Here is a 12,587-nt window from a genome sequence, read left to right on the forward strand (position 1 = left end):
ATATATAGGTGTATAGTGTATATATAGGTCTATAGTGTATATATAGGTCTATAGTGTATATATAGGTCTATAGTGTATTTATAGGTCTATAGTGTATAGAGGTGATTAGTGTATATATAGGTGTATAGTGTATATATATAGGTGATTAGTGTATATATAGGTCTATAGTGTATAGAGGTGATTAGTGTATATACAGGTCTATAGTGTATAGAGGTGATTAGTGTATATATAGGTGTATAGTGTATAGAGGTGATTAGTGTATATATAGGTCTATAGTGTATATATAGGTCTATAGTGTATATATAGGTCTATAGTGTATTTATAGGTCTATAGTGTATAGAGGTGATTAGTGTATATATAGGTGTATAGTGTATATATATAGGTGATTAGTGTATATATAGGTCTATAGTGTATAGAGGTGATTAGTGTATATACAGGTCTATAGTGTATAGAGGTGATTAGTGTATATATAGGTGTATAGTGTATAGAGGTGATTAGTGTATATATAGGTCTATGGTGTATATAGAGGTCTATAGTGTATATATAGGTGATTAGTGTATATATAGGTGATAAGTATATATATATATATATATATATATATATATATATATATATATAGGTGATTAGTGTGTATATATATAGGTGATTAGTGTATATATAGGTGATAGTGTAAATATAGGTGATTAGTGTATATATAGTGATTAGTGTATATATAGGTGATTAGTGTATATATAGGTCTATAGTGTAGATATAGGTCTATAGTGTAGATATAGGTCTATAGTGTGGATATAGGTCTATAGTGTGGATATAGGTCTATAGTGTATATATATATAGGTGATTAGTGTATATATAGGTGATTAGTGTATATATAGGTGATTAGTGTATATATAGGTGATTAGTGTATATATATATAGGTGAATATTGTATATATAGGTGAATAGTGTATATATAAGTGAATAGTGTATATATAGGTCTATAGTGTATATATATATATATATATATATATATATATATATATATATATATATATATATATATATATATATAGTGTATATAGAGGTCTAGTGTATATATAGGTGAATAGTGTAGTGTATATATAGGTCTATAGTGTATATATAGGTCTATAGTGTATATATAAGTCTATAGTGTGTATATATAGGTGAATAGTGTAGTGTATATATAGGTGAATAGTGTAGTGTATATATAGGTGTATAGTGTATATATAGGTCTATAGTGTAGTGTATATATAGGTCTATAGTGTATATAGAGGTGAATAGTGTAGTGTATATAGAGGTCTATAGTGTATATATAGGTGAATAGTGTAGTGTATATATAGGTGAATAGTGTAGTGTATATATAGGTGTATAGTGTGTATATATAGGTCTATAGTGTATATAGAGGTGAATAGTGTAGTGTGTATAGAGGTCTATAGTGTATACATAGGTCTATAGTGTATATAGAGGTCTATAGTGTGTATAGTGTATATATAGGTCTATAGTGTATATATAGGTCTATAGTGTATATAGAGGTCTATAGTGTATATATAGGTGTATATAGAGGTGTATAGTGTATATAGAGGTGTATAGTGTATATAGAGGTCTATGGTGTATATAGAGGTCTATAGAGTATATATAGGTCTATAGTGTATATATAGGTGAATAGTGTATATATAGGTGTATATAGAGGTGTATAGTGTATATAGAGGTCTATAGTGTATATATAGGTCTATAGTGTATATATATAGGTCTATAGTGTATAGAGGTGATTAGTGTATATATAGGTGTATATAGAGGTGTATATAGAGGTGTATAGTGTATATAGAGGTCTATGGTGTATATAGAGGTCTATAGAGTATATATAGGTCTATAGTGTATATATAGGTGAATAGTGTATATATAGGTGTATATAGAGGTGTGTAGTGTATATATATATAGGTGTATATAGAGGTCTATAGAGTATATATATAGGTCTATAGTGTATATATAGGTCTATAGTGTATAGAGGTGATTAGTGTATATATAGGTCTATAGTGTATAGAGGTGATTAGTGTATATATAGGTCTATAGTGTAGTGTATATATAGGTCTATAGTGTATAGAGGTGATTAGTGTATATATAGGTGTATAGTGTATAGAGGTGTATAGTGTGTATATAGGTGTATATATAGGTCTATAGTGTGTATATATATATATAGGTGATTAGTGTATATATATATATAGGTCTATAGTGTATATATAGGTCTATAGTGTATATATAGGTGATTAGTGTATATATAGGTGATTAGAGTATATATAGGTGAATAGTGTATATATAGGTTATTAGTGTATATATATTTAGAGTATATATATATATATATATATATATAGGTGATTAGTGTATATATAGGTGAATAGTGTATATATATATATACAGGTGAATAGTGTATATATAGGTCTATAGTGTATATATAGGTGACGAGTGTATATATAGGTGTATAGTGTATATATAGGTCTATAGTGTATATATAGATGTATATATATATATAGGTGTATAGTGTATATATATATAGGTGTATAGTGTATAGAGGTGATTAGTGTATATATATAGGTCTATAGTGTATATATAGGTGTATAGTGTAGGTCTATAGTGTATATATAGGTGTATAGTGTATATATAGGTGTATATATAGGTCTATAGTGTATATATAGGTCTATAGTGTAGTGTATATATAGGTCTATAGTGTATATATAGGTGTATAGTATATATAGGTGTATAGTGTATATATATATATATATAGGTGGATATATAGGTCTATAGTGTATATATAGGTGATTAGTGTATATATAGGTCTATAGTGTATATATAGGTCTATAGTGTATATATAGGTCTATAGTGTATATATAGGTCTATAGTGTATATATAGGTCTATAGTGTATATATAGGTCTATAGTGTATATATAGGTGTATAGTGTATATATAGATGTATATATATAGGTGTATAGTGTATATATATATATAGGTGTATAGTGTATATATAGGTGATTAGTGTATATATAGGTGATTAGTGTATATATATAGGTGAACATTGTATATATAGGTGAATAGTGTATATATAAGTGAATAGTGTATATATAGGTCTATAGTGTATATATATATATATATATAGTGTATATAGAGGTCTATAGTGTATATATAGGTGAATAGTGTAGTGTATATATAGGTCTATAGTGTATATATAAGTCTATGGTGTGTATATATAGGTGAATAGTGTAGTGTATATATAGGTGAATAGTGTAGTGTATATATAGGTGTATAGTGTATATATAGGTCTATAGTGTAGTGTATATATAGGTCTATAGTGTATATAGAGGTGAATAGTGTAGTGTATATAGAGGTCTATAGTGTATATATAGGTGAATAGTGTAGTGTATATATAGGTGAATAGTGTAGTGTATATATAGGTGTATAGTGTGTATATATAGGTCTATAGTGTATATAGAGGTGAATAGTGTAGTGTGTATAGAGGTCTATAGTGTATACATAGGTCTATAGTGTATATAGAGGTCTATAGTGTATATAGAGGTCTATAGTGTATATAGAGGTCTATAGTGTGTTTGTGTATATATAGGTCTATAGTGTATATATAGGTCTATAGTGTATATATAGGTGAATAGTGTATATATAGGTGTATATAGAGGTGTATAGTGTATATAGAGGTCTATGGTGTATATAGAGGTCTATAGAGTATATATAGGTCTATAGTGTATATATAGGTGAATAGTGTATATATAGGTGTATATAGAGGTGTGTAGTGTATATATATATATATATATAGGTGTATATAGAGGTGTATAGTGTATATAGAGGTCTATAGAGTATATATATAGGTCTATAGTGTATATATAGGTCTATAGTGTATAGAGGTGATTAGTGTATATATAGGTCTATAGTGTATAGAGGTGATTAGTGTATATATAGGTCTATAGTGTAGTGTATATATAGGTCTATAGTGTAGTGTATATATAGGTCTATAGTGTATAGAGGTGATTAGTGTATATATAGGTGTATAGTGTATAGAGGTGTATAGTGTGTATATAGGTGTATATATAGGTCTATAGTGTGTATATATATATATAGGTGATTAGTGTATATATATATATAGGTCTATAGTGTATATATAGGTCTATAGTGTATATATAGGTGATTAGTGTATATATAGGTGATTAGAGTATATATAGGTGAATAGTGTATATATAGGTTATTAGTGTATATATATAGGTTATTAGTGTATATATAGGTGATTAGAGTATATATATATATATATATAGGTGATTAGTGTATATATAGGTGATTAGTGTATATATAGGTGAATAGTGTATATATTTATATAGGTCTATAGTATATATATAGGTCTATAGTGTATATATAGGTGACGAGTGTATATATAGGTGTATAGTGTATATATAGGTCTATAGTGTATATATAGATGTATATATATAGGTGTATAGTGTATATATATATAGGTGTATAGTGTATATATAGGTGATTAGTGTATATATAGGTGATTAGTGTATATATATATAGGTGAATATTGTATATATAGGTGAATAGTGTATATATAAGTGAATAGTGTATATATAGGTCTATAGTGTATATATATATATATATAGTGTATATAGAGGTCTATAGTGTATATATAGGTGAATAGTGTAGTGTATATATAGGTCTATAGTGTATATATAAGTCTATAGTGTGTATATATATGTGAATAGTGTAGTGTATATATAGGTGTATAGTGTATATATAGGTCTATAGTGTATATAGAGGTGAATAGTGTAGTGTATATAGAGGTCTATAGTGTATATATAGGTGAATAGTGTAGTGTATATATAGGTGAATAGTGTAGTGTATATATAGGTGTATAGTGTGTATATATAGGTCTATAGTGTATATAGAGGTGAATAGTGTAGTGTGTATAGAGGTCTATAGTGTATACATAGGTCTATAGTGTATATAGAGGTCTATAGTGTATATAGAGGTCTATAGTGTGTATAGTGTATATATAGGTCTATAGTGTATAGAGGTGATTAGTGTATATATAGGTGTATAGTGTATAGAGGTGATTAGTGTATATATAGGTCTATGGTGTATATAGAGGTCTATAGTGTATATATAGGTGTATATAGAGGTGTATAGTGTATATAGAGGTGTATAGTGTATATAGAGGTCTATGGTGTATATAGAGGTCTATAGAGTATATATAGGTCTATAGTGTATATATAGGTGAATAGTGTATATATAGGTGTATATAGAGGTGTATAGTGTATATAGAGGTCTATAGTGTATATATAGGTCTATAGTGTATATATATAGGTCTATAGTGTATAGAGGTGATTAGTGTATATATAGGTGTATATAGAGGTGTATAGTGTATATAGAGGTCTATGGTGTATATAGAGGTCTATAGAGTATATATAGGTCTATAGTGTATATATAGGTGAATAGTGTATATATAGGTGTATATAGAGGTGTGTAGTGTATATATATATATATATATAGGTGTATATAGAGGTGTATAGTGTATATAGAGGTCTATAGAGTATATATATAGGTCTATAGTGTATATATAGGTCTATAGTGTATAGAGGTGATTAGTGTATATATAGGTCTATAGTGTATAGAGGTGTATAGTGTGTATATAGGTGTATATATAGGTCTATAGTGTATATATAGGTCTATAGTGTATATATAGGTCTATAGTGTATAGAGGTGATTAGTGTATATATAGGTGTATAGTGTATAGAGGTGTATAGTGTGTATATAGGTGTATATATAGGTCTATAGTGTATATATATATATAGGTGATTAGAGTATATATAGGTGAATCGTGTATATATAGGTGAATAGTGTATATATAGGTCTATAGTGTATATATATAGGTTATTAGTGTATATATATAGTGATTAGAGTATATATAGGTGAATAGTGTATATATAGGTCTATAGTGTATATATATAGGTTATTAGTGTATATATATAGGTGATTAGATATATATATATATATATATATATATATATATATATATATATATATATATATATATAGGTGATTAGTGTATATATAGGTGATTAGTGTATATATAGGTGAATAGTGTATATATATATATACAGGTGAATAGTGTATATATAGGTCTATAGTGTATATATATAGGTGATTAGTGTATATAGGTGTATAGTGTATATAGAGGTATATAGTGTGTATATATAGGTGAATAGTGTAGTGTATATAGAGGTATATAGTGTATATATAGGTCTATAGTGTATATATAAGTCTATAGTGTATATATAAGTGAATAGTGTAGTGTATATAGAGGTGTATAGTGTATATAGAGGTGAATAGTGTAGTGTATATAGAGGTCTATAGTGTATATAGAGGTGAATAGTGTAGTGTATATAGAGGTCTATAGTGTATATAGAGGTGAATAGTGTAGTGTATATAGAGGTCTATAGTGTATATAGAGGTGATTAGTATATATATATATATATAGGTATATAGTGTATAGAGGTGATTAGTGTATATAGGTGTATAGTATATATAGGTGTATAGTGTATATATATATATATATATAGGTGGATATATAGGTCTATAGTGTATATATAGGTCTATAGTGTATATATAGGTCTATAGTGTAGTGTATATATAGGTCTATAGTGTATATATAGGTGTATAGTATATATAGGTGTATAGTGTATATATATATATAGGTGGATATATAGGTCTATAGTGTATATATAGGTGATTAGTGTATATATAGGTGTATAGTATATATAGGTGTATAGTGTATATATATATATATATATAGGTGGATATATAGGTCTATAGTGTATATATAGGTGACGAGTGTATATATAGGTCTATAGTGTATATATAGGTGTATAGTGTATATATATAGGTCTATAGTGTATATATAGATGTATATATATATAGGTGTATAGTGTGTATATATATAGGTGTATAGTGTATATATAGGTCTATAGTGTATATATAGGTGTATAGTGTATATATAGGTCTATAGTGTATATAGAGGTCTATAGTGTATATAGAGGTCTATAGTGTATATAGAGGTCTATAGTGTATATAGAGGTCTATAGTGTATATAGAGGTCTATAGTGTATATAGAGGTCTATAGTGTATATAGAGGTCTATAGTGTGTATAGTGTATATATAGGTGTATAGTGTATATATAGGTGTATAGTGTATATATAGGTGTATAGTGTATATATAGGTGTATAGTGTATATATAGGTGTATAGTGTATATATAGGTCTATAGTGTATATATAGGTGTATAGTGTATATATAGGTGTATAGTGTATATATAGGTGTATAGTGTATATATAGGTGTATAGTGTATATATAGGTCTATAGTGTATATATAGGTCTATAGTGTAGTGTATATATAGGTCTATAGTGTATATATAGGTCTATAGTGTATATATAGATGTATATATAGGTGTATAGTGTATATATAGGTGTATATATAGGTCTATAGTGTATATATAGGTCTATAGTGTATATATAGGTGTATAGTGTATATATAGGTCTATAGTGTATATATAGGTGTATAGTGTATATATAGGTGTATATATACGTCTATAGTGTATATATAGGTCTATAGTGTATATATAGGTGTATATATAGGTATATATATAGGTGTATAGTGTATATATAGGTGTATAGTGTATATATAGGTGTATAGTGTATATATAGGTGTATAGTGTATATATATAGGTGTATAGTGTATATATATAGGTGTATAGTGTATATATATATAGGTCTATAGTGTATATATATAGGTCTATAGTGTATATATAGGTCTATAGTGTATATATAGGTCTATAGTAGTGTATATATAGGTCTATAGTGTATATATAGGTCTATAGTGTATATATAGGTGATTAGTGTATATATAGGTGTATAGTGTATATATAGGTGTATAGTGTATATATAGGTCTATAGTGTATATATAGGTCTATAGTGTATATATAGGTGTATATATAGGTCTATAGTGTATATATGTACCTCCAGTATAACAACGTCGTAGTCGTTGAAGGAACAGAACTGAGCAGCCCAGCGGGCGTCGCTCCGGATCACCTCGTTGATCAGGTACTCAAAGTCCAGAGTCAACTGCTCCACACACACACTCTGTAGGACAGACACACACTTCAGCATTTTCTGGTTAACTACAGGTCTAAAACAATAACACACACACACACTCTCAGTAGGACACACACACTAGCATGTTCTGGTTAACTGCAGGTCTAAACATTAACTCACACACTCAGTAGGACACACAGACATACACACACACACACACACTAGCATGTTCTGGTTTACTGCAGGTCTAAACATTAACTCACACTCTGCAGGACACACACACACACACACTCTGCAGGACACACACACACTCTGCAGGACACACACACACTCTGCAGGACACACACACACACACTCTGCAGGACACACACACACACACTCTGCAGGACACACACACACGCACTCTGCAGGACACACACACACGCACTCTGCAGGACACACACACACACACTCTGCAGGACACACACACTCTGCAGGACACACACCTGCAGGGGACACACACACACTCTCTGCAGGACACACACACACACACACACACACTCTGCAGGACACACACACACACACACTCTGCAGGACACACACACACACACTCTGCAGGACACACACACACACACACTCTGCAGGACACACACACACACACACTCTGCAGGACACACACACACACTCTGCAGGACACACACACACACACACTCTGCAGGACACACACACACACACACTCTCTGCAGGACACACACACACACACTCTGCAGGACACACACACACACACACTCTGCAGGACACACACACACACTCTGCAGGACACACACACACACTCTGCAGGACACACACACACACTCTGCAGGACACACACACACACTCTGCAGGACACACACACACACACACACACTCTGCAGGACACACACACACACTCTGCAGGACACACACACACACACACACACACACTCTCTGCAGGACACACACACTCTCTGCAGGACACACACACTCTCTGCAGGACACACACACACTCTCTGCAGGACACACACACACACACTCTGCAGGACACACACACACACACTCTGCAGGACACACACACACACTCTCTGCAGGACACACACACACACACTCTCTGCAGGACACACACACACACACTCTGCAGGACACACACACTCTGCAGGACACACACACTCTGCAGGACACACACTCTGCAGGACACACACACTCTGCAGGACACACACACTCTGCAGGACACACACACTCTGCAGGACACACACCTGCAGGACACACACACTCTGCAGGACACACACACACACACTCTGCAGGACACACACACACACACTCTGCAGGACACACACACACACACTCTGCAGGACACACACACACACACACTCTGCAGGACACACACACACACACTCTGCAGGACACACACACTCTGCAGGACACACACACTCTGCAGGACACACACACTCTGCAGGACACACACACACACTCTGCAGGACACACACACACACACTCTGCAGGACACACACACACACACTCTGCAGGGGACACACACACACACACTCTGCAGGACACACACACACACACTCTGCAGGACACACACACACACACTCTGCAGGACACACACACACACTCTGCAGGACACACACACACACACTCTGCAGGACACACACACTCTGCAGGACACACACACTCTGCAGGACACACACACACACACTCTGCAGGACACACACACACACTCTGCAGGACACACACACACACACTCTGCAGGACACACACACACTCTGCAGGACACACACACACACACTCTGCAGGACACACACACACACACTCTGCAGGACACACACACACACTCTGCAGGACACACACACACACACACTCTGCAGGACACACACACACTCTGCAGGACACACACACACTCTGCAGGACACACACACACTCTACATGTTCTGGTTTACTGCAGGTCTCCTGGACTTGGGTTCCTTCCAAATACTAAGTGAAGACAACAGATGTAAATATTAACACTCAGGCCCTGTGTCTCTCAGACACATCTCTCCTTCTGCTGATCTAGCTATCTCCATTGGTAGGGCTGGATTTTATTCTCTCACACACACACCTGTCCGTTGTGGGGCCCAGTGACCAGCTGTAGGTTGCGTCCCTTCAGGTCAGTCACAGTGAAGGGCAGCTGGACCTTATCATCCTCATAACCTAGAGAGAGAGGGGAAGAAGAGAGAGAGAGGGGAAGAAGAGAGAGAGAGGGGGAAGAAGAGAGAGAGAGGGGGAAGAAGAGAGAGAGGGGGAAGAAGAGAGAGAGGGGGAAGAAGAGAGAGAGAGGGGGGGAAGAAGAGAGAGAGAGGGGGAAGAAGAGAGAGAGAGGGGGAAGAAGAGAGAGAGGGGGAAGAAGAGAGAGAGGGGGAAGAAGAGAGAGAGAGGGGGAAGAAGAGAGAGAGAGGGAAGAAGAGAGAGAGAGGGAAGAAGAGAGAGGGATAGAGGGTGAGACAGAAATAAAGGGAGGAGTTTCAGCTTCCTATTTACATGACCAAGCACATTGTGTGTTACATGTTAAAACTTCTACAGTGTGTCTCACCTCCTGCATCCTGCTCTGGCGCCCCCGGCTGTGGCATGCGGTACTGCAAGCGGGTGTAGTTGACATATCCCGGCTCGCTGCAGCCTGCTTCCTGAGAAGAATGAGGAGTGGGGGTGGAAGAGGAGGAGGAGGCAGGAGACGTCACCGCACTACACTGAATAGAGTCCTCCTGCAAAGGTCGCAACAAGCTTTGGTTCCCAGCTGAAGTGGAAGTCTGTGGTGCGCTAGTCAGTTGATCCGTCTGTGCGTCTTCCCTCTGTTCACTGTCCCTCTCCACGCTCACCCCTTCTCTCTCAGTCACGACGGCCTCCTCTCCTACTTCGCTTCCCTCCGGTTTCCCTCTCCTCTCCCCTCCCTCGTTTTCTCTCCCTCCTCCCTGGGCACGTCTGAAGAGGTCGGCGGCGAACTCTCGCGCCCGGGCGGCAGCTTGTGATTGGCTAGGTGAAAGAGGGGCGGGGCTTGGTTTGGCGGTTAGCAGGCGGCTGTCGGGAGACCCGTGAGAGGAAGAGGATGAAGAGGGCGATGGAGGAGTTTGATGTTCTAAGGTGGGGGCTGTGGCTCTCTTTCTGAACAGGATCTGAGAGGAATGACCCTGCTCACCTGCTGACAACACAGGAGACGAGACTTAGTCATATCCCACAGGGGACTTAGTCATATCCCACAGGGGACTTAGTCATATCCCACAGGGGACTTAGTCATATCCCACAGGGGACTTAGTCATATCCCACAGGGGACTTAGTCATATCCCACAGGGGACTTAGTCATATCCCACAGGGGACTTAGTCATATCCCACAGGGGACTTAGTCATATCCCACAGGGGACTTAGTCATATCCCACAGGGGACATTATCATCACACAGGAGAAAGAAGAGGGAAAATGAACGAGACAGAAAGAGAGAAGAGAGAGAAATTAAACTGAACCAGAAAGGTGAAGTGTGTGTTTGCGTTGTCTCTACCTGGACAGAGGGACACAGAGCAGGCCACCAGGGAATAGGAGGTGTTGAGGAAGATCACCTGGTCTTTCTTCAGCTGGAAGGCAGGCTGGAAGGTGGGGAAGGGATAGACCACCTGGTACCGACTGTTCAACATATAACCATGTCCCAGACACTCTCCACTACCTAGAGAGAGAGAGACTGTTCAACATATAGCCATGTCCCAGACACTCTCCACTACCTAGAGAGACTGTTCAACATATAGCCATGTCCCAGACACTCTCCACTACCTAGAGAGAGAGAGAGAGAGACTGTTCAACATATAACCATGTTCCCCTCTCCACTACCTAGAGAGAGAGAGAGAGAGACTGTTCAACATATAACCATGTTCCAGATACTCTCCACTACCTAGAGAGACTGTTCAACATATAGCCATGTCCCAGACACTCTCCACTACCTAGAGAGACTGTTCAACATATAACCATGTCCCAGACACTCTCCACTACCTAGAGAGACTGTTCAACATATAACCATGTTCCAGACACTCTCCACTACCTAGAGAGACTGTTCAACATATAGCCATGTCCCAGACACTCTCCACTACCTAGAGAGACTGTTCAACATATAGCCATGTCCCAGACACTCTCCACTACCTAGAGAGACTGTTCAACATATAACCATGTTCCACTCTCCACTACCTAGAGAGACTGTTCAACATATAGCCATGTTCCACTCTCCACTACCTAGAGAGACTGTTCAACATAACCATGTTCCACTCTCCACTACCTAGAGAGACTGTTCAACATATAACCATGTTCCACTCTCCACTACCTAGAGAGACTGTTCAACATATAGCCATGTTCCACTCTCCACTACCTAGAGAGACTGTTCAACATATAACCATGTCCCAGACACTCTCCACTACCTAGAGAGACTGTTCAACATATAGCCATGTTCCC

General features: G+C 35.8%; 1 protein-coding gene across 2 annotated transcripts in view; it reads right to left on the minus strand.

Annotated features, from left to right (window-relative positions):
• Window positions 1-11,814, minus strand: part of LOC112239251 (DDB1- and CUL4-associated factor 15-like) — a gene marked incomplete at its 5' end in the record, with an annotated part of 27,213 nt that extends 15,399 nt beyond the window's left edge. The window contains 4 exon segments of one of the 2 annotated variants that reach the window (XM_042315327.1): window positions 8,059-8,181; window positions 10,226-10,317; window positions 10,697-11,296; window positions 11,653-11,814. In XM_042315327.1, the coding sequence (XP_042171261.1) occupies window positions 8,059-8,181; window positions 10,226-10,317; window positions 10,697-11,296; window positions 11,653-11,814 (977 nt within the window). 2 annotated transcript variants of the gene reach the window in all.
• Between the last annotated feature and the right edge of the window lie 773 nt (window positions 11,815-12,587).

The sequence above is a fragment of the Oncorhynchus tshawytscha genome, unplaced genomic scaffold (genome assembly GCF_018296145.1).
Source record: "Oncorhynchus tshawytscha isolate Ot180627B unplaced genomic scaffold, Otsh_v2.0 Un_contig_4173_pilon_pilon, whole genome shotgun sequence".
Taxonomy (NCBI): Eukaryota; Metazoa; Chordata; class Actinopteri; order Salmoniformes; family Salmonidae; genus Oncorhynchus; species Oncorhynchus tshawytscha.